We start from the raw sequence: 22,533 nt of genomic DNA, 5'->3' as shown, positions 1-22,533 counted from the left end.
CGTTTCCCCTCCAAGAAATCTTACCGTGGAGGAGGCAACCGCCATTTTTCACGTAGGAAATTATTATCTGGACTCTCTTCCGATAGGAGGCTGCCTGGCATTCTTTGCCCACTGCTGGTAGGAGACTACAACAGACAACTGGATACTCAAAACTGTCAAATTTGGTCTCATGCTAGAATTCCTCTCCATCCCCCAGAAACACTTCATGCCATTTCGGGTCACTTCGGGTCTCTCGATGTCCTCACAAGAGGGCACTGATGGAACAGGCCATTCAGCACCTGATGGAGATCTGGGCTACCCAACCGGTTTCTCCCCATCAGGAAGGGCAAAGTTTTTTATTCCCGCCTGTTTGTGGTACTGAAGAATTCTGGAGTCTGGAGAGCAATTTTAGATCTAAAAACATTGAACCGCCACATTGTCTATCGGTTCAAAATGCATTCTCTGCACATCATCCTCCAGGCGGTCAGGAAAGGCGATTTCCTCACGTCGGTAGACTTGACCGAAGCTTATCTTCACATCCCCATCTTCATAGACCACCTAAAATATCTCCGCTTCTCCTATGGGGGGAGGCACTTCCAGTACTGAGCTCTTCCATTCGGTCTATCCTCTGCCCCCAGGGTATTCACAAAAGTACTGGAAAAACTGGCCACCCACATCAGGTCATTCCCAGTTCGGATTCTCTGTTACCTTGATGACATCCTCTTGTTGTCCAGGTCTCTGGTTCAGGCAGAAAGAGATCTCGCCCTCACCATTCACACCTTGCGGAATCACGGGTTCGGGGTGAATCTCAAAGAGTCACCTAGTTCCCAGCACCCGCCTTCTCCACCTCGGGATCTTGATAGACAGCATGGCGGAGAGAGTGTTCCTAGCCAACGACCGCATTCTCAGTCTGAGGGAACTTGTCAGGAAGGTGCTACGTCTACGCAAGGCATCCCTTTTTCTCTCCCAAGTCTTGGACAAGATGGTATCCTGCTTCAGGATTGTCCCGTGGGCCAGGTTTCACAGGAGCCTTCAATGAGTCATGCTTCCACATCAAAAGGCCGACGGGCAGCTCTCCTCTCAGGATCCCCCTTCCCAGACAGGTATTACACTCTCTCAAATGGTGGCAGTCCCCAGCAATTTTGCAAGGGACCTTGTTCAGGGACGCGTGCAGTCTCATTTTTACAATGGAAGTCTGACAGGAAGGGGGGCACACATGCAGGACCTAGTGGCTCAGGGTCAGTGCATAAATTGGTTAGAATTGTGGGCGGTTCGCCTCGCCCTTAGACACTTCCACCACAGAGTTCAGGCCCGTCACATATTAGTCCTCACAGACAATACCATGACCAAGGCACACATAAACAGACAGGGGGAACTCGTTCCTAGTCCCTGATGCAGGAGTCCAACCTGTTGTGCCAATGGGCAGAATCTCACCTGTCATCTCTCAGGGCAGAACACATCTCCGGGGTCTCCAATGTCCAAGCAGACCAATGTATGATGCCTGGAGGCCTTCTGAGTCTTCAGTGACTGAAGGGTAAGGGAGTGTAGGAGACCCACGAACCAATACTGGCTGTGCGGCACCGCAGATCAGGCAGGGTGGCAAAAATGAAATCAACCCCTTCTGTGCCAGTGAATGACCACATGGTGGCCAAAACACCAGCGCCGCCCCGATAATCAAAGGAGAGTGGTAGCCCTTCCGGAGCCCTGAAGAGGGCCAGCTAGCCACTCGGCGGTGATCTGCTTTGAATGGACAGGGAGCAAAAGGCTCAAAAAAAAGGGCACGAAAAAACCCTTTCAAAATGGCTGCCGCACTCGTGTGAGGGTGGAGGAGAAATGGCAATGGCGTGATAGCAATGTGGTCACCAGGCTCTCTGCGGCTCAGCGCAAGTGAAAAAAGGTAATAAAACGCACTTCGCCCACCCCCGGCAGCCGCCGAGAGCGCCGCCACCCTTCAAATGGAAGGAAAAACTTCAAAAGGACCTCCGCTGCCATCCAGAAGCAGCGCGGACAGCGGAACATCCCCCACGTCCATTCCTACCTCAATTCGCAGCTGGCAGTCGATGTAGTCAAGAAGCAGCTTTAAAAACAAAAAAGGGACTGACAGGATGAAGAAAAAAACAAAATGGCAAGGAAAAAGGTAAGCAGGAAGAATAAAAATAGGAGAGTCCAAGCCTTGGATTAAAATAAAAGCTGGAGCTCACTGGATTAGTCCCTAACCGGGCCAGATTGAGGAAAAAATCTGGCGTCACGAGGCACCAGGAGGCGTGGCCAAGGAAAGATTCCTCAGTCCCGGGGCAAACAGACTAATTTAGCCCATTGCTTGGACTCTCCAAGCAGTGCACTGGAAAATACATAATAGTTTGAAAGATTTCTCACCTCTAAAAATAGTTGTTGATGCTCATCATGCTGGAATGGAGAATTAAGAAAACTCTTTCCAGTGCACTGTCGGGCAGATCGTGTACAAATGGAAGCAATTCAATACCACTGTTACCTTAGTTGATCAATCACTGTACTATTGGAGGACTCAAGGAACTTCAAGATAATCTCTAAAGGCCTTTCTTGCATTGCTAGATGTCAATGTTCATGAGACCACCATCAGAAGATCACTGAACAACAGTAGTGTGCATGGCAGGAATGCAAGGAGAAAGTCATTACTCTCCAAAAACAATATTGCTGCTCATGTACATAAACCATGTGGATGAGCCAGATAATTATTGGAAAAATGTTCTGTGAACAGATGAGAACAAAATAGAAGGTTTTTTTTTTTTTTTTTTACTTGAATGACAAGTATGTTTGGGAAAGGCAAACTCAAGATAAGAACCTTATACCATCTGTGATGGGAGCAGTATAACGGACCAGGATGGTTTGCCCAGGATTGTCTTAACAGCATTATGGGCCCCTGGCAAAGCAGCATACTCTGGTCCCTCCGACAACTACTCACAGGAATAAAAATGTAAATGGTTGGTAAAAGTAAACATTTATTTTATTGGCACTTGCAACAAAATTGGTGTGGAAACATTAAAAACATATGGGCTCTTCTCATCTACAGAAAAAAACCCAGTATTTATTTCTATTTAATTAATCTTAGTATTAATAAAAAATGCAGTAGAATGTAATAAATATGTTGCTGTATTTATATGATGCAAGGTGCATTAAATGGTTAACATACATAGATTAGTATGGGGCCCTTATGCTTGTGGAGTCCACGGGCAAGGGCTCATCAGATCCATGCCTTAAGATAGCCCTGGGTTTGCCATTGATAAACCATTCACTGACAGAACTATGAATTCTGAATTGTACCAGGAAATTTCACAAAAAATATCAAGATATCTGTCAGTGAACTTGGGCTCCATGACAACAATCCATGTTGTATAATCAAAGAATAGTTAAAGCAGAAAAAAGTTAATTTTGGAATGGGCTGTCAAAGTCCTCACCTTAATTCTATAGAAATCTTGTAGGAAGCAGGGAATTCATGCAAGGAAGCCCACAAACAACCCTGAATTGAATCTATTCCATAAAAGGAATTGGTTAAAATTCATCCAAGCCAATGTTCAGGACTGACCAACAGTTATCTGAAACATTTAGTTGGTGTTATATGTGGACACACCGGTTACTGAAAGCGAAGGCTCACATACTTCTGCCATACAAGAGTATCGATTTGGATCATTTCTCTCAAATGAACTATCAGGTTTTTGACTCAATTGTTTAATAGTGTTCTCTCCACCTAGTTTTTGGCCTTGTGTGGAGATCACATTTTAGGTCATAATAATGCAGAAATATATAAGTTTATCCTGGGCTCTTATGGGAATCCCTAAATTGAAACTAAGTAGTAATGGCCAATTGTGTAATAGTGAAGCAACTTCCCCGATTTCTTCCATTACTACATGAATTTTTCAATCTCAAGAGGAAAACAGAAGCATCCTATTTAGGGCATGTCAAGTTTTTCAGCTTTCAATTTCCAAACATTAGGCGGTGCTCAAAAGTTGTGACATGCCTTGGGGATTATAATGATATTTTCGTTACTTTAATATAATTTAGATGTGCTTAGTAACTAATTATATAAATATCATAACTTTAACATTTTGTTTTATATATACCATTTATATATACCATTTATAATCTTTTATTACATTCTATTAACTTTTATATAAAAAAATTATTAAAAGCAACTGCACCCCAACCTATTTCACTAGGGGACAGTAAAGGGCTATCTGCTAAAACAGAATCAAACAAACTTGTCATCTCAACTGATTTAATCCAGGTTCGGGTTTTCTATTCCTCAATCATTTCTGCTTTGCAGCAATCAGCCTTTGACAAAATGAATCAAATTCAATCATCATAAGTATCTTTTTTTGTTACAAGAATATGAAAACTACAAGCAGAAACCAGTGTTTTGGACTTATTTCAACACACCTCTGTCTACTAAAATTGTCATATTGATTTGTTAGTTGTATTTGAAGAGGATAAGGCCCACATTACATAGACTCAACTATGTAATCGAATTGAACCTTGTTCAAATTTACCCAGAATCAATGAGCTCTTGCTATCTTCAGCATTTTATGGTAATAATGACCAAAAATGCAGTGCTTCCACCCAACATGTATCACTACCAGAAAGGGGAAATAGTTCCAATTTATTGTAAACAGTTCATATTTGAAATAAAAACCTGAAAGTGGTTTAACAGCAATCAAAATAAAATACAGTACAAACTGCATTGCTAACAAATCCCATTATTCCAAACTTTCAAATATATATTTTTCCATTGAGCAATGACTGTAAATATTGACATTAAGACTTACTCACCATGGATTTCCTTATTGAGATTTAAGAATGTTTACTGGTACCACTAATAAATGCTCTCTTTGTCAATTTAAAAACAAAGTGGACATTGTGCAAGAAAACTGTTAGTAAAAATATTTATACAAGGCAAAAATGTACAAGACCCTAAAGCAAATAATGTCACACATTATACAGGGAACAACAGTTCTTTTGTCTATAAGTGCATGTTTGAGAGGTTAAAAAAGAATACTTTGTTGATTTCAAAAAGTGAAATTGTCAACAATTTTTGTCATTTTCTTGTCTTATAAAACAAAACTGAATCAAATCAAAAGCTAAAGGTGAATTCGTGTCAAGAGGAACATGCCCAAGTGTTTCAGAAGAAGTCTGCTAAACAACCACATTGAATAATGTAATTTATTAACTAGCTAGGTGCTAAATAAGATTCCAAAGATTATCCATGTGTGATCAAAGTTATCCTTTCTTTCTAGAACTGGGGACTATGTAGTCCTGAGAAAAACACATAAAAGAAATGGAAAGTACTACATAATATTTTTTTAAAAAGTCCAAGAAGGGTAGTGGTGAACACACGTATCTTATCACTGCTGTATTTAATTTTGTTGTTTTGTAAGCAATGCCAAAACCAATATTCATTAGCTTAAGACAAATGGCACTTTAGAAATTAGCTCATCACATAGTATGAAAACAAACCTATACATTCTTACAAAATCAGCTTGAATGTAATACTCTAGTTTCCAAAGTGCATATGGTGAAATCAAACAGTTAGATGGCTGAAGGAAGAAATATGATTACCTCCCAATAGGAATCTTCCACCTTACAATTACAATACTGAAATTACTTCAGGACAGTGATACATAGAATTTAACTGTTGGATAGGCTTTCTTTTGGTGAGATTGTTCATTATGGTTTAAATACTTTGCTGATAAAAAATGAGGACTCAATCCATTTGATTGCATTAAAACTCTGGAGCTTAGGGATCTCTTTGACTTCTTACTTTCAAATGTATAATGCTTAATACTTTTTAATAAATCTGTTCATATAATCCAACTGATTACTGAAGTTTATTGAATCTTATATTTCATATTGCTGCTAGTGTGTGCATGATTGTGTATGCAACTTAAAAATCCTTAAATGCTAGAATGGTACAACGTCTATTTTTAACTAGATTTAGCAAACTTACTAACATTCAATGTATGTATGAGGTAAATGTGTCTAAAAATGTAAAAATCTAACAAAAAGTTCTGGTTTGAAAAACTTCCATTTTAAAACATTTTCAATTATCACATTAATTTTCTCTAAAAATTACTAATGTGCAAATTCTGCCATGCTAAAATTAATAGACAATCCCCAAAATATTATTTTAAAAAAGTAATCTAATAGTGATGGATTCTTCAGGTTGATGATGGTAAAGAAACTTCAGAATTTTAAAAATCACACTTCAGATCTTTTTAAAAGCACCATAATACATTTTGTAGCTTTTTGAGGGGAAGCAAGAACACAAAATAAAGATATAGTAAGTCAAAAGAACATTAGAATACTTCTTATCATGTCTGCAAGGTGGTAGCTTTTGAACAAGAGTAGGTCCCTAGATGCAACCAATCCAGGGGTGGGTTCCTGCCAGTTCTAACCTCTTCTATAGAAAAGGTTCCACAAATCTACAGTGCCGTTTAGAACAGGTTCCAGCTCCCTCCTCCCGCCCGTCCGCACATCATCAAGAGTTGACGTCCACAAGTCATAAAGCTCCCAAGTTTGAACACCCCTGGGGTTTTTTTCTAAAGGGTTAGGGGTGCAAGGTTCTTGTAACTTGACAGCTTTAAGACTTGCGTGCTTCAAATGCCAAAGTTTCTGAGCCAACATTTTGGTTGCTAAGCAAGAGCGTTGTTAAGTGAGTTTCACCACATTTTACAAGTTGGCCATGCCCACCCAGTCACATGGCTGGCAAGCTACTCCCACCCAGTCACATGGCTGGCAAGCCACCCCCACTCAGTCACATGACCAGCAAGCCACTCCCACAAAGCAGGCCACACCTACAGAAGAGGTTCTAAAAATTTTTGAAACCCACCACTGAACCAATCCCTAATCTACTTGGACTAAATGATATCACAGTTTAGGGACAAAGCTCTCCCCCTTACACACATTTAATTCAAATGAGAAGCCTGTTTGAGTCACCAGGAATTCTTTCATAAAGTAACCAGCATTTACAAAAATGGCAGCTAAGAGTGCTTTAAACTGATAACCCACACAATCAACTTCACCTATCCTGTTCCATTCCTTCTAACTTTTCCCTTTGCTAAAGATACAGGCAAACAAAGCACAGGGAACAGTACTTTCCCAGGGAGAAGTTTGATACTTGTGATGTTCTCAAAAGGAAGTACGAATACATTTATTCAAAGGAAGGGTGGAGAGTCTTCCACTGCCAGATGAAGCAGCTTGGCTAACTGGAACTGCCTCATGATGCAGAGGTCTTGGGCAGCTCTCTTTAGCTATTATGTAGAAATGGAAGTGCAATCAGTGTTTTTATACTGTCCTACTTCAAGAATTCCCAGTTTTTAATAACTAATACATCAGGGAAAAGGGTAGGATAGACTTCAAATGCTAGATTTCTTTTTACATTTAGGAAATTGTTCAGTTGAATACATGTGAGTTTATAAATTCTATAGAATGGATTTCCTGGGATTATACCAAATGCTCTCTCCATATGTATAAATTTGGCTTTTAGTAAGTTTCTAAAGAAACAGAATGAATACTAACAACAGAAGGCTCTTATGAAATCTCTTAAGCCGGTGAAGGGTAACAGGGTAACAGGGAATTAGTATTCCTTCCAGCCAGGAGTGTTGTAGCCATATGGCTTCAGTAGTCTGACAGGCATACATTTAAAGTACACATATAACTCTTCAATTGGGGAAAACATGTCTGAAAGAGAACTGATAAAAGATGAGGACAACAAATGTTTCAAAAACTATAAAGTATGTTTCACAAAAAGTGGTCAGCTCCTACAGCAGCAACTGTATCTTCTTCTGAGACAAAGCACCTAAGAATCATCTGTATGAGATATTTTCTTCCACAATAGAGTTTTCAAATTATTGAGTATTAAAGAATGTTCCATTTCCATCTGGTTGGCTGAAACTTTCAGGGCAATGCAAGAGTACAATTGTTTCTCTAATTCTTCATGTATTTCTAAAGGAGCCCCGAGAAGCAGATAGTCTTTAAGCAAATGGCACACCTTTGCTAAATTTGGCTGAATTATTTCTGTAGTACATTTCATTTTACTTTGGTCACATACAGTTCTACAGTCTGAGCCATATACGCAATCCAGGTCAGACTCGCAGTGACGATCTTTAATAAGTTCTTTTAAATTAATTTCTGGCACTATTTTTCTCATATCCAACATTTTTAAGTCATATTTATCATTATAGCCCAGGTTTTTGGCACTCATATCACACATGAGAAAATTTCCATATGGTCCATGGAAAATGTCTTCCACAAATTCTAGAAGCCCTATAGCTATTTTTGCCTTTCTCGGCCACGACGGAGTAAACCACTGATCCATGCTCCTTCTGAAACCAAAAGGAATGAAAAGTTCTAAGATCCACGGAAGGCTTATTCCAAAAAGAGAGGTATATTCAACTTTTTCCATCACATAAAGATCTCCGCAAAACCCCAACAATTTGGGAGTGTGTTCTTTATCCTGGAGAATTACCATGAGCAGGAATTCATTTAACTGGAGAAGTGCCCATGCTGACTTTGCTTCTGGCAAGGAAACACGACCATCTTTATTCCCATCAGCCACAGTCAAGATGAGATTAACCAATTCAGGAAGATTTCCTTGTTCTCCCAGTTTTGCCTAGAAAGAAGTGACATATGTTGAAATATCAAGTGCATTCATTTCTTTTTTTTCTCCATTTTTTTATTTTTTAAATAAAAACAAATAAAATCATCGTCCGTTACAAAGTTGTAGAAAGTGTGTCAATTGGTTACACAGAGTTTTCATGCATCCCTCCCACCATCATCACCTCTAATTCATATCAAATTATCTACTTTACATCACATATATTTATATATAATTGCTATCATCATCCTTCATCCTTCATATAATAAATAAATAAATATTGCTGGCCAGGGTCCACTCCAAGCTGTAACACAGGCAAGTTGAATAATTAAGTCTTGGAAATGCTTGGGATATAAGTGATGAGCCCCTTATGCAGTCACAGTTCTGAGGGAAGGGCCAGACAGGGAGCAACAGCAGTGCAAGGTTTTGGCGCCAAATTGGAAAGTCCCAGAGCGCCTGCAGATCTGCGCTATAATAAAACAGGGAATGACCAGAGTAAAGCCAAACTCCCTGTGGCCGCCTTCAATAGTCTTCCTGGGGAGGGGAAACCTTCCTGGGGCCCCAGAATGAGATTCCGATGTTAAACGCCCTCCCAGCGGTGATCTGTTTTGGAAACCAGGCTGGGGCATTTTAAACGGCTGGGGAATAAAGCGTGCCACTTTTTTTCCCTTTCAAAATGGCTGCCGCAAACTTTGGAGCGACACTGGGGAACTGTCGGCAATCCGGATAGCTCAGTAGAGTCTCTGGGCTATAAAAGTCCTCCAACAGGACAATTAGGAGGAGGAGCTTCCTACGAATGGCGGTCGTCCTCTGAGCTCCAGGAACACCATGGAGCTCCCGACCGGGTAGGGACTGCTGCCGGCCCCCATACCATCGAAGGGGGTCGAGAGTTGGACAGCCCGACCACCCAGGCATGTTTCAGGCTGATATTAGCCCGACAGGGTGGTCGGTGAAGAGCGGAGAGGAAAGAGGCTCGGAGGGCTGTAAACAGCAAGGAGAGAGCAATGGCGATGGCGTGGTGCGATTGCGCAGACGGCGCTGGCGCCGAAAACGCCGAAAGGAGAAGCCGAAAAGCCAGAAATGCCAGAAGAGGAGTAAGGAAGAGGGGGTGAAAGGCTCCGGAGGCCCCCAGAGACCCAGAGACATCAAAGGGCTTAAGGGGGAGCAACGGGATGCAACAGGACATTGGAATAATCAGCTGATAGGTGAGAAGGGCTGGGAAGCAGCCAGAGGCAGAGGCAGTCGGAGGATCAAAGGGAGATGCCTGCGGCGGCAGACGAAGGGAGGGAGCCGCAGCCAGGGACTCCTGGGTTATTTTATCATTCCTGGCTGCTCCCATACCCCTCCAGGCCCCCCCATCCATCGGGGGGGGGGGCTGTATCCACCTGGAAACAGCTAAGCTGAACTTTCATTTACCCTCCACTATTTTTGCTACCTTTGCCTTCCCCCTACCACCTGGGATATTTAATCATTTCTTGCCCTCCCCCCCCCTGCCTCCAAGTACCAAGTACCACCTGGACACTGGAACATCCCCTACCCTCCATTGAGACTCTTCTATTTATTAACTTTCTACCCTCCATTCCACCGAGACTCTATTAATTACTAACTTTGCACCATCTGCACCCCTACCCTACTGGGACTATTACAACGTTTTAATTTATTCGAGGTCTGATCTGCTCCGCCTGCGGGAGGCCCCTCTTTCGCAGGTATGGCCCTTGGCTCTCTCAGGGGCCAGCCTTGATGACGGGTTTGTGAACCCCGAGAGGTGGAAGAAGAGGAAGCTGAGGGGCTTTTTAGCTAAATGTTTTATATTGTTTTTAGGGGGTTCTGGGAAGGGAGGGGGGGATAACCAGGCCAGGAGGGAAGCCAGTGCCAGACGAACAGGTGAGTCCAGGAGGGAAGTAAGCGGAGTGGGGGGGGAGAGGGAACAAATTATTCCAATAGAGGGTTGTTTGATTACAACAGTCGCGGGGAGGGGAGGATGCGAGGACAAAAGAAGATTACAAGGTCGGTTGGGAGACCGTGGCTGTTGGCTACGCCCGGTCGTTTGTACCAACCCCCGCAACCTAGGTGGCCAGGAACTACAGAGCCCGGGCCTACGGCTGATGCTTTGCAATGCAAGGTCCGTAACCAACAAGGCCCCCCTCATTAATGAGCTGATCTCTGAGGGGGAGCTGGACCTTGCAGGGATAACGGAGACCTGGTTGGGCCACGAGGGTGGTTTACCCCTCGTGGAAATGTGCCCACCAGGTTTCCGCGCATTCCATCAGCCTCGGGCCCTGGGTAAGGGTGGTGGGGTGGCGGTAGTTATACGGGAAGGTCTAGAGCCGAGGGAGTTCACTGTTCCTCAGGTATCCGGGTGTGAGTCCCTTGGTGTGACATGGGGCCCAGGGAGGCAGTTGGGTTTGCTGATTGTATACTTGGCTCCTCGCTATACATCAGCGGCCCTGCCCGAGCTCCTCGAGCTGATCTCGGAGACGGCGGTTGAGATCCCCAGGCTTGTGGTTATGGGGGATTTCAACCTGTCGTCGACGGGAGCAGCGTCTGAGGTGGCTCGGGAGTTCATGGCTTCCATGACAGCCATGGGCCTGACCCAGTTAATTCAGGGCCCCACACACGAAGGTGGCCACACATTGGACCTTGTTTTTGTATCTGAGCAGTGGACGAGTGATCTGGGTATAGGGGACTTTGTTGTTACACCCCTGTCATGGTCGGATCACTCATGTCTCCGGCTGGACTTCCCTGGCGCTACCCCTCACCGCGAGGAGGCGGGACCAGATGGTCCAAGCTGGTACCGCCCCAAGCACCTGATGGAGCCGGATAGGTTCCAGATGGAGCTTGGGCCATTACCTGTAGCCCTGACCCGCGCTCGGTCGGAGGACCTAGCGGCCGCCTGGAATAGGGCGGCGGCTGGGGCCTTGGACCGGGTTGCGCCTTTGCGACCTCTCCTGCGGCAGCGACCCACCCGGGCTCCTTGGTATACCGAGGAGCTGAGGGTGATGAAGCGCCATAGGAGACGTCTAGAGAGCAGGTGGAGGTCCTCACGCTCCGAATCTGATCGAACACAGGTAAGAGCCTATTTACGGACCTACCTTGTGGCATTAAGGGCGGCCAAACGTAGATATTGCGCTGCTCTTATTGCGTCCGCGGATAACCGCCCTGCCGCCCTGTTTAGGGTGACTCGCTCCCTCTTGTCACAGAGGACGCAAGGGGCACCCTTGCAGGGCAGAGCAGAGGAGTTTGGGGAATATCTGCAGGATAAAGTCGCTCAGATCCGGAGCGGATGGGCCCCCCTCAGTGGACCAGACGGGCCGCCAACAGCGAGTCTTGTGAGACCATCCTGGGAGGAGTTTGATTCTGTTGCCCCTGAGGATTTGGATAGGTTGCGTGGACGGCTGCGGCCCACCACATGTTTAATGGACCCGTGTCCCTCCTGGTTGGTACTGGCATCTTGGGAGGTGACCCGAGGCTGGCTTCTGGGCCTGGTGAATGCCTCATTGGGTGAGGGATCCTTACCAGCCGCCTTGAAGGAGGCGGTGGTGAGACCCTTACTTAAGAGGCCTGCACTCGACCCAATGGAGCTAGCTAACTATCGTCCAGTCTCCAACCTTCCGTTTTTAGCGAAGGTTGTCGAGAATGTGGTGGCGCAGCAGTTTCCACAACACCTTGACGAATCCGAGTATCTAGACTCACGCCAGTCCGGCTTCCGACCCGGGCACAGCACAGAGACAGCCTTGGTCGCGTTGGTCGATGATCTCTGGAGGGCCAGAGATAGAGGTTGTTCCTCTATCCTGGTCCTATTAGACCTCTCGGCGGCTTTTGATACCATCGACCATGGTATCCTATTGCGCCGGTTGGAGGGGATAGGAGTCGGAGGTACCGTTTTGCGGTGGTTCGGCTCCTACCTCTCCGACCGGAGGCAATGTGTGTTGACAGGGGGACAGAGGTCGACCCCGAGGCCACTCACTTGTGGAGTGCCACAGGGGTCGGCCCTCTCGCCTCTCCTGTTCAACACATATGTGAAGCCGCTGGGTGAGATCATCCGTGGTTTTGGGGTTGAGTATCACCTCTACGCTGATGATACTCAGCTGTATATTTCAACCCCAAACCACCCCAACGAGGCTGTTGAAGTGATGTCCCGGTGCTTGGAAGCCGTCGGGGTCTGGATGGGGGACAACAGACTTAAACTCAACCCCTCCAAGACCGAGTGGCTGTGGCTACCGGCACCTCGGTTCAGCCAGCTGATTCCATCGCTGGCCATAGGGGGCGAACAATTGCCCCCTGTGGAACGGGCGCGCAATTTGGGCGTCCTCCTTGATGCCCGGCTGTCAATGGATGACCATGTGGCAGCCGTGGCGAGGGGGGCGTTCCACCAGGTTCGCCTGGTGCGCCAATTGCGCCCCCTACTGGACCGGGATGCCCTACGCACGGTCACTCATGCGCTGGTGACGTCCCGCCTGGATTACTGCAACGCTCTCTACATGGGGCTGCCCTTGGGACGCACCCGGAGACTGCAGTTGGTTCAGAACGCAGCCGCGCGGGCTGTGATGGGGAGTACGAGGTACTCCCACGTAACACCTCTCCTGCGCGAGCTGCACTGGCTACCTGTGGTTTTTCGGGTGCGTTTCAAGGTGCTGATTACCATCTTTAAAGCGCTCCATGGCACGGGACCTAGTTACTTGCGGGATCGCATCCTCCCACATACATCCCTGCGGCCAATTCGCTCACACAGGGAGGGACTTCTCCTGGTGCCGTCCACTAGGCAATGCCAACGGGCGACACCAAGGAGTAGGGCCTTCTCTGTGATGGGCCCAACCCTCTGGAATGACCTCCCCCCCGACATTAGAACCACTTCTGACCTCCGCTCCTTCCGGCAAAAATTGAAGACTCACCTGTTCCGATTAGCAGGCCTGGCATAATTACAACTGTCCCTCCTGGCAAATATATTATTATCTGGTTATTTTAGGGTTTTTAATCTGTTGTGTCCGTTTTAGGGATTTTAAAAAATTATATTTATTCAGCTTTGTACAGTTCTTTTAATTGCATTTTAACCTCCTCCAAACTGTACATATTTAATATTTAATTTTTTATTGTATTTTTGTGATATTCTCTATGGACTGTACACCGCCCCGAGTCCCTTCTGGGAGAGGGGGCGGTCTAGAAGCACAAATAAATAAATAAAATAAATAAATAAATAAATATGACTGTAGTTGTTTTAACATCCCTTTATAACAAACATTCCAAAATTTGAAACAAAACCACATAGTGGCATTCCCTTATCTATTTTCAATATCATACAATCACATTATTCCTTTATAACACATTCAAAATAAAAAATTAATTATGTTTAATAACAAAGTTTTTAAACCTCTTTTCTTCATCATTTACAACTTTTATCCAATTTCCCTTTTATCCTATCAATGCAAATTATTACATTATTATCATTATCAGCCATTTATTTAGCAATAGTTCGACTGTTTAACTTTTTCCCCTTTTTTCATCATTTAAAATTTTTACCAAATTTCCTCTTATCAAACCAATATATATATATATATATATATATATATATATATATATATATATATATATATATATATATATATATATATATATATATATATATTTGTTTTCGTAGATTTTCACGGGTGTAGGTATGCTGGTTTTGTTGTATTCGGGTCTTTTCCCGTGTAAGGTTGAGATTGTCTTTGCAACGTTTCGGCAGGATCACACCTGCCATCTTCAAGCTGTGGGCTTAAAAAGCCCACAGCTTGAAGATGGCAGGTGTGATCCTGCCGAAACGTTGCAAAGACAATCTCAACCTTACACGGGAAAAGACCCGAATACAACAAAACCAGCATATATATATATATATATATATATATATATATATATATATATATATACATTGTTTCATTTCTTTTTTTAATTATTGCTTATTGTCAGATGAATTTTCAAAAAAATTAACAAAATATACCAGCAATGAGATAATCTTAAGATATGCAGCAAGTTCACATTTACTAATATCAAAATTTACTACAAATAAGTGTGTTTAAAGGTAGCTGCTTTACAAAATACCAATTGTGAAATTTTTGAACAAAGCAAGAGTGAGTGACTCCATCCTAAAGGTAAGAAGAAGACACAGTGACTGAAAAACTCAATTCCAGCACCCAGCATTCACCTTTTATCTTTTGCACTTTCTCTCCTTATAGTAGAGTTAGCTACAACAAATATAATTGCATGACCAGATTCCCTGCAGACCCACATGATTTTGTCTAACCTGTTTGTGGGCATCTTTGACCTGTTTGCTCTCTATCCTTGGTAATTTTGGTGGTGTTTTTTGGTTCAAAAGACCTATAGGAGCAAAGGTTGTTATCCATCAACATTAGCACAATTTCATTTCATATTAATTCAGATTAATTTCTTAAAATGTTAAAATATTCTCATAATTTGAGAATAATATTTGCAGCTGGGCTTCTTTTATTTTATTACAGATATATTTGTGTGACTGCTTTCTAATAAACTATTTAAAAGGGAAAATAGATTAAATATCCAATGGCAATGTTACCTAATTTGGTAATGAAATGTCTGCAAGAAAATAACCCTCAGAGAGCACCAAGGACCTCACAGATTATAAATGAATTACCAATGCAATTTTTAATACCTATGCTTAATCCAAGTCCCAGCTATATTTTAATAGTTATCATAAGAGTGTAGTGTTTAAAAGAATAAAAGCAGTAACAGAAAGTCTGTCAACTGAATTGCAATAGCAGTTTCTTATTTGTAATAGCCAATTTAAAGAAGGATCATAATGGGGAGGGAGAACTTAAAAAGTTCGTTTCATGTAATCCTTATAAAACTTCCCAACACAAAGTCTTAATTTTAATCTAATGATCTTGCCACAAATATGAAGTAATTAAATAATCTGTCTAGTATCATTACTTACAGCTCAGTCATCACCCCCCAGGCAATGGAGAAATAGTATACTTACTTTAAAAAGCCCATAGACCATCTCTTTGAATTTTTGAACAGTAGTTCCTCTAGTTGGTTTATCAAACAGAATTGTTTCTCTCCTTGGTTCTAGTTCAGTTCTAAGATCAATATGAGCAATTTCTTCCATCTGGCATTTTATAACTCCTTGCAAATTACCCCATTCTCCTAAATACATCTGTACAAAATGGAATAAACGACAATTATAGGTGGAAATTTATCTTTAACACAAATGCTCTCTGTAATTGGTACTCAGTATTTCACTGACTAAATTGTTGGCTTAAATGATTATTTTCGATAAGATAACCTGATTTTCTGGATACCAAATCTTAAAATGTATATGCTATTTATACAAATATAGGATTTATAAAAGGACTGTAGCTGACAAGTGCTAACCTAGAAACAGCATTTCCACTTCTACTAAACTGTGTTTATATAAAAATGCCACATGCTGTCTTTAAAAATACTAAATTTAAGTGAATTTCAAAATATCAGATGAGCAGTTGTCCTTGATTTCTTCATTCTTCTCCCTTGAAAATAAGACATGGAAATAAGACAACCTGAAGATCGTGACATGTAGGTGAAGTGGGAGTTTAAAGTTTATAGCATTATTTAAATTATTTTATATAGAAATATTTTAATGCATTTCATTATAATAAGTCTAGCTTCTTCACTCAGCTTTTACAGAGATGGAAATAAAAGACTACTGGTCAAATATAATCTCTATCCAAGATGGTTGCATAGTGATATCTGTACTCCTAGAACACTGTTTAGCAGTTGTCATTAAACACTTTTAACAATATATACTTTCTTGCAAGGTAACATGGAAAAGCAAGATTCATTTCGTAAAGGATATTCTGTAATTTTTATTAAATCATGGCTGATAAGCATTTAAAATTCATACATTATTGTACATTTTAACATGTACTTTAAATCACTACTAAATATATATTTCACACCCATTTGACTTATGGCACTAATTAATAACCACAAAATTAGAAGTTCTTGAATGCAGTATTATTAATAAAATAGGTTTTAGATGAAAATCTAGATGATGCTGTTCCAGTTTAAAATCGGATGTGACTAAACAGTAAGACTCATTTCAAAAAAATCCACAAGTACTGTAGCTGAATTGGGTCCTTGCATTCTTTCCTATTTAGCAATTTTCCCTAAAGACTCCTTTTATCAAGTAGCTTTGTAGGAGATGATTTTGCAAACTTTAATATAGCGTGGTAAGCTTTATAGATTGGGGAGCTACATGTTACATTAAGTCTTGTGTGTAGGATACCCAGGGAAGATTAATTTGTCATAACATCACTAGATAGGACTGATCTTTTCAAACTTTTAAAAATTATTTGGGTAATGGGATTTCAAGGATAAAATGAATGACTTAACCCTCTGCATGCTTAAGACATTTGCTCTTAACCCTTCCATTTAACTTCCCCCAAAGCCAAACTTTCAGTCCTTGAATAGGAGGCACTCCTGTTCTGTGCTGTTGCTAGCTGTGAATACAGATAGTTCTGTCCATTGACACCTGAATTACAGTTGTTAAATTGTGCCAGTTAAGCAACCGTGCCCAAATTTTTGCAGCAGTCATGCAATTATTAAATGTATCCATCATCCCCAATGGGTGGGGTTTTTTATTGCTGGAAACCAGAAGTAAACACCAGTTGCTAACAAAAAACACATTGTAAATCCTGGTCATGTGACTGTGCGATGCTACAAAAGGATATAAATGCCAGTTGGTTACAAAGAGCCCAAAATGTGATAATGGAAGGAGAGGGCAACCCTACTTCAAATCTGGGTTATAAGTAGCTCTGGGGAGATCTACCGCAACATTGTATGGTCATTAAGCAACTGGTTTTAAAGTTGAGGACTATCTGAAGATATTTTGTCAAATTGCTGGATGTTCTGACATTTATTTTTTGTCATAGTCCAGAACTGTTTTATGTATTGCAGTGTGAAGGGGAAAAGATAATTCTGTAGATTGGGGGAAAGGAAATCTGGGGGAATATGAGAAGGGGAAACAATAGCATGGTAGGATATTCTTAAACATAATGCTTAACATTCTCCTCCATATTACAAAATGCTTGATTAAGTCAATTCTTTATCATAAAACACTATCAGCAATATTGCATGGATTCTGTAAATATCTAAGAAAATTCAATATTGGCTTTGGCTTTTTAAAGAGTTCTATTTTCTATGGCATTTACAAACTAATATACCTTAGAATAACTAGAATGACTGTGTTTGCAGCAATCACTATGTTTAGATGGATCAAATTTTAGGGGTCAAGAGAACCAATTGACCGTTGGCTTACCTGAATTGTCATTCTATCGGCGCTGAGGGAGTATCCAAGCATGGGTTAGCTTCAGCTTGCTGCCCAAGGACTGAGTTCAAAGTTTGTGTAGCCACACCTCCTGCTCCCTTTAGAGGCTCAGTTTAAAAAATGAAGGTATGAGACCTAGAAGGATGCTGTAGGGAGTAAGGTCTATGCCATGGAGGTGATAATTCACGCACCCGTAGGGGACCCCAGGGCGGGAGCACCCAGAGAACAACCATTCAGGTCCCGCAGCACCCAGAGAACGACCATTCAGGTAAGCCAACGGTCATTCTCCTAGGCATTGCTTGGAGTGTCCAAGCATGGGACATATCCAAGCTATGTAGTCCCAGAATGGGAAGAAGGAATGTCCTGGTTAGCAGGAGCTGCGAGGACTCGCTGTAAAACTCTCCTTCCAAATGAAGCCTCTGTAGAGGCAAATGAGTCCACTCTATAATTCCAAATGAACGGTGACGGCGAGGACCAGGTAGCTGCCCTGCAGATCTCTTCAATAGGAGCTTGAGTGGCCCAGCGGCCATAATCGTGGCGCTCCTCGTGGAGTGTGCTGTTATACGAGGAGGAACAAGTCTGGATTGTTGCTCGTAAGCCAGCTTGATGCAAGCGTGCAGCCAACGTCCTATGGTGGAAGATGATACCTTCCTGCCCATGGAGGTGGGCTGGAATGATATGAAGAACAATTCTGACTTGCGAAAGGAAGCTGTCCTCTTTTTGTATACCCACATAGTGCGGTGCACAACCAATTTGTGCCAGATGCACTTCGTGGGATGACTGGGGTGCGGGCAGAAATTGGGGAGGATGACCTCCTGCATTCTGTGGATTAAGCTGTTAATTATTGGTAGAAATGCTGGATCCAATCGCAGAATTACTCTGTCCGAATGTATAATACAAAGGTCCTCCCTAACGAAGAGCGCAGCTGAAGTGATGGTTACAAGAAAGGCAGTTTTGAACGACAAATGTCGTAGGCTAACAGAGCGAATTGGTTCAAATGGCGCCAATGTTGAGGCCTGCAATACAACCAATAAGTCCCAAGTTGGGTAACGGTGTACCATCAGAGGGCGTAGGTTGGTAGCCCCCTTTAGGAAACTGCAAACCCTTGGGTGTCTGCTGAGCAGTTGAAAATCGTCTCTGGACAAGATGGTGACTAGTGCTGCCCTCTGTCTCCAAAAGGTGTTGGGGGCAAGGCCTTTGTCCAACACCTCCTGGAGGAAGTCCAGAATTTGTGGAATTGTCGCTGCTGTGGCATCGATGCGATGGGACTGGCACCAAGAGGAGAAGATAGCCCAAGTTGTGTCATAGATCCGCACTGTAGAAGGTCGCCTGGATGGTATAGATGACCTTGTCAGAGAAGCTGTCCTGCCTCAGGAGGTCCCCCTCAAGTGCCAAATGGCTAACTGAAGCCATTTAGGGTCTGGCTGTGGGATGGCCCCTTGGCTGAGGGAGATTTGCTCCTGTGGTATGCACCAGTGCTTGGTCACTGACAGGCTGACAAGGTCGGCGAACCAGGACCTCCTTGGCCAGTGCGGGGCGACTAGCAGTACTTCAGCTCCCTCCCGCAAGATCTTCCTGATCACCTGAGGTATCAGTGGGAAGAGCAGAAACGTGTATAACAGGCCGGGGGGCCAGCGGCATTGAAGAGCGTCCATTGCTTCCTCACCGGAGCATTGGAATCTTGAAAAGAACAGGGGAGGTGTGTGTTCTCGGGATTGGCGAACAGGTCTACCATCGGAAGTCTGAATCTCTGGGCCAGTTGGTGAAACAGAGACGGGTGAAGCTGCCATTCCGAATTGCTGATGGTCGTTCTGCTGAGCCAGTCCACTGTCGCATTCTCCTCCCCTGAAATGTGATCTGCCCTTATGGATTAGAGGTGGCGCTCTGCCCACCACCCCAGGGATTCTGCCTCCGACATCAGGGCCTTCGATCGAGTTCCGTCCTGGTGATTGACATAGGCCTTATTGGCGATATTGTCTGTCAGTAGGAGGACGTGAGACCCTTCGATGAACTGCTGGAAGTGGCGCAGGGCTAGTCTGGCAGCCCTGAGCTCCAGCCAATTTATGTTGTGGGCGAGCTCCGCCGGAGACCATCTGCCGTGTGTCACGTGCGTCTGCAGGTAGGCTCCCAAACCGTACAAGCTGGCATCTGTTGTTATGACCAGGCGCTCTGGTTCCTTGAAGAGGTACCCCTTCTTCAGCGCTGCTGTCTGCCACCATCTGAGAGACTGGAGCACCCGTGGAGGAACGCTCACCACCCTTTTAGAGTTGCTGGCCTTGCGTCACTAAATCGGAAGCAGGAACCACTGAAGCTCCCATGCACACAGTCATGCCCAGGGAACCACTGCGAGATCAACTTCCCCAGCAGCTGGGCTAGCGTGATGAGAGGTGCTGACCTGGAACTCCGAATCTGATGCACGAGGGACGTGATGCTGTCCACTCGTTCTTGTGTGAGAAACACCTTGCAGATTCTGGAGTCGATCACCGTGCCCAGATACTGGATTCTGGAGGTTGGCATCAGGTGGCTTTTCTCCAGATTTACAGAAAAGCCGTGTTGTTCGAGCGTGCGGATGATGACGTTGAGATCCTGACATGCCTGTTCTCTGAATGATGACATCAGCAAGATGTCATCCAGATAACAAACTAGTCTCAGGGAACGAGACTGAAGACATGCAGCGACAGCGGCCAGAAGCGTGGTAAATGTCCTGGGGGCCGATGAGAGGCCGATGAGTAGAGCCTTGTACTAGAAATGCTGGTCTGCAAATTGGAACCTCAGAAACTTGCGACGCGCTAGATGAATGGGAACATGCAGGTATGTCTTCTTCAGGTCGATTGACGTCAGGAAGTTGCCCTGCCTGATGCAACCCAAGATGGTGTGGAGCGATTCCATCTTTAAGTGCTTGTACGCTAGATGGATGTTGAATTTCTTGAGGTCCAGTATGGCTCTCACCCCTCCTGAGGCCTTGGGAATGAGGAAGAGGATCGAGTAAAATCCTTTGCCCTCCTGGCCCCATGGTACCTGTTCGATGGCCGCTATGTCCAGCAAATGCCTGATCTCTGCCCCATCAGTTGTCATCTGTGGATGAATGTCCGTGGAGGTAAGGAGAGAAAGTCCAGGGTAAGTCCGTGATGGATCATGTTCAAGACCCAACTGTCCGTCGTTGTCACCTCCCACTGATCGGTGTAGAGTTACAGGCGACCGCCTATGGGAGGGGACCAGAGACGATCACTTGGTTCTTCAAAAGGAGCGGTTGGAGAACCCCTCCTCTAAAGAACCTGCGGGTACCCTGCTGCTTGTTTTTGTCCCTAAATGAAGCCCTGTCATGGGAGCGGTCCTGGGTTTGGGAATAAGGTCTGGTAAATCCCCCAGAAGTGGAGTCTGCAGTCCGAAAGGGCTGCCTACGAAAAACGGTTTTTTGCCGGGTTTTTTTGTAACCACCGGCAAGACTTTGCGTTTGTCCTTGGACTCAATTAAGACAGAGTCCAAGGCCTCACCAAAGAGCTTGCTGCCCTTGAACGGAGCTGAAGCCAGCTTCCACTTTTCTTTGTCCGCCTGCCAGTAATGGAGCCACAGCAGTCAGCGCGAAGTCACATTAGAGGCCAGGGCCCTAGAGGAGAATTTGGTGGTGTCAGGGGAGTTATTGGCTGAATTTGACCGCTGCAATAATTTTGTTGATGTCCTGGCGTGATCTAATATCGCCAGCTGGAAGGTTAGCTAGCAGCGTACGAAGCCAAAACAGGGCTGCTCTACTGAAGTACGAGGAGGAGGAGGAGGCCTTCATGGCCCACGCAGTGGCCAGATGAGTTTTATGACAGGCCTCTGCCCTCTTGTCCTCCGCCTTGAGTCCCTGCAGCAGATCAGTTGGAAGACCGAATTTGAGATTAGGGTCACTATGGGGTCATCTATCTGAGGAAGCTTCAGAAGGTCCTCAATGCCACTTTCCATCTTTTATCTGGGATTAGGCATAGACCCAGGCTGGGCCCATTGGCGCTGGATAACATCCAGAAAGAGCTGGGAGCTGGAACCAGATCCTTAAGGGGGGTGCTCTCCTTGAAGAGCCCAGCGCCTGGATCTAAGGAACTAACAGTTTCCTTATTACCCTGCTCTGTGGCATTGTTCTTATCGGATTGAGCGGGGAGTCCCATCTGGACAGATGAAGCTCTCGCTTTAGTGAGGATGGCCCTAAACGTGGAAGGCTTGAATAACCCCAAAAAGGTGGGGATGTCAGGAGCTGGATTCTTGTCAGATAGGTCTGGGGTATCTTGAACGCCCTCTTCATCCTCAGATGCCTTGCTGACGGCTGAGGAAGTGGGAGGAGAGGCCCTGCTAGGTTGGTCCTGAGTGGCAGCGGCCTGCGCCTTAGCTATGGCTTGGCTATTGGGAGGCAAGGTGAGGCCTAGTTGCTGGATGCCATCTGCAATGCCCTGAGAAATCGCGCATGCGATTACCTCCTGCATTGCTGGGGACAACTCAGAGCCTGGATCCTGAGAGAAACGTGTGACCCTGGTTCTAGGCTCCGGAGGAAGGAGCTCCTCCTCCAACAGAGAGCAGGCCTCCTCCATGTAATCCTCCTCCAGGGAGAGGCAAGGGACCTGGGAGATGCCCTAGAAGG

General features: G+C 44.3%; 2 protein-coding genes across 5 annotated transcripts in view; one reads left to right on the top strand and one right to left on the bottom strand.

The window, feature by feature from the left end:
• Positions 1–22,533, bottom strand: part of DIPK1A (divergent protein kinase domain 1A) — a 263,262-nt gene that overhangs the window by 206,479 nt on the left and 34,250 nt on the right. For 3 of the 4 annotated variants that reach the window (XM_081949592.1, XM_081949593.1, XM_081949591.1), the window contains exons 4-5: positions 15,594–15,770; positions 1,621–8,620 (exon numbers count right to left, since the gene is read on the bottom strand). In XM_081949592.1, coding sequence (XP_081805718.1) covers positions 7,808–8,620; positions 15,594–15,770 — 990 coding nt within the window. In that variant the 3' untranslated portion in view covers positions 1,621–7,807. Of the gene's footprint in view, positions 1–1,620; positions 8,621–15,593; positions 15,771–22,533 lie in introns of those variants that run through there. The other variant, XR_014175115.1, reaches the window with a different exon arrangement.
• RPAP2 (RNA polymerase II associated protein 2) overlaps positions 1–22,533 on the top strand; it is a 300,695-nt gene that overhangs the window by 272,824 nt on the left and 5,338 nt on the right. The window lies entirely within an intron of this gene.

Source organism: Natrix helvetica, assembly GCF_964273705.1.
Source record: "Natrix helvetica genome assembly, chromosome: 3".
NCBI classification, from domain to species: domain Eukaryota; kingdom Metazoa; phylum Chordata; class Lepidosauria; order Squamata; family Natricidae; genus Natrix; species Natrix helvetica.
Note: the sequence above shows the minus strand (reverse complement) of the source record. Positions and strands in the feature narration are given on the sequence as shown.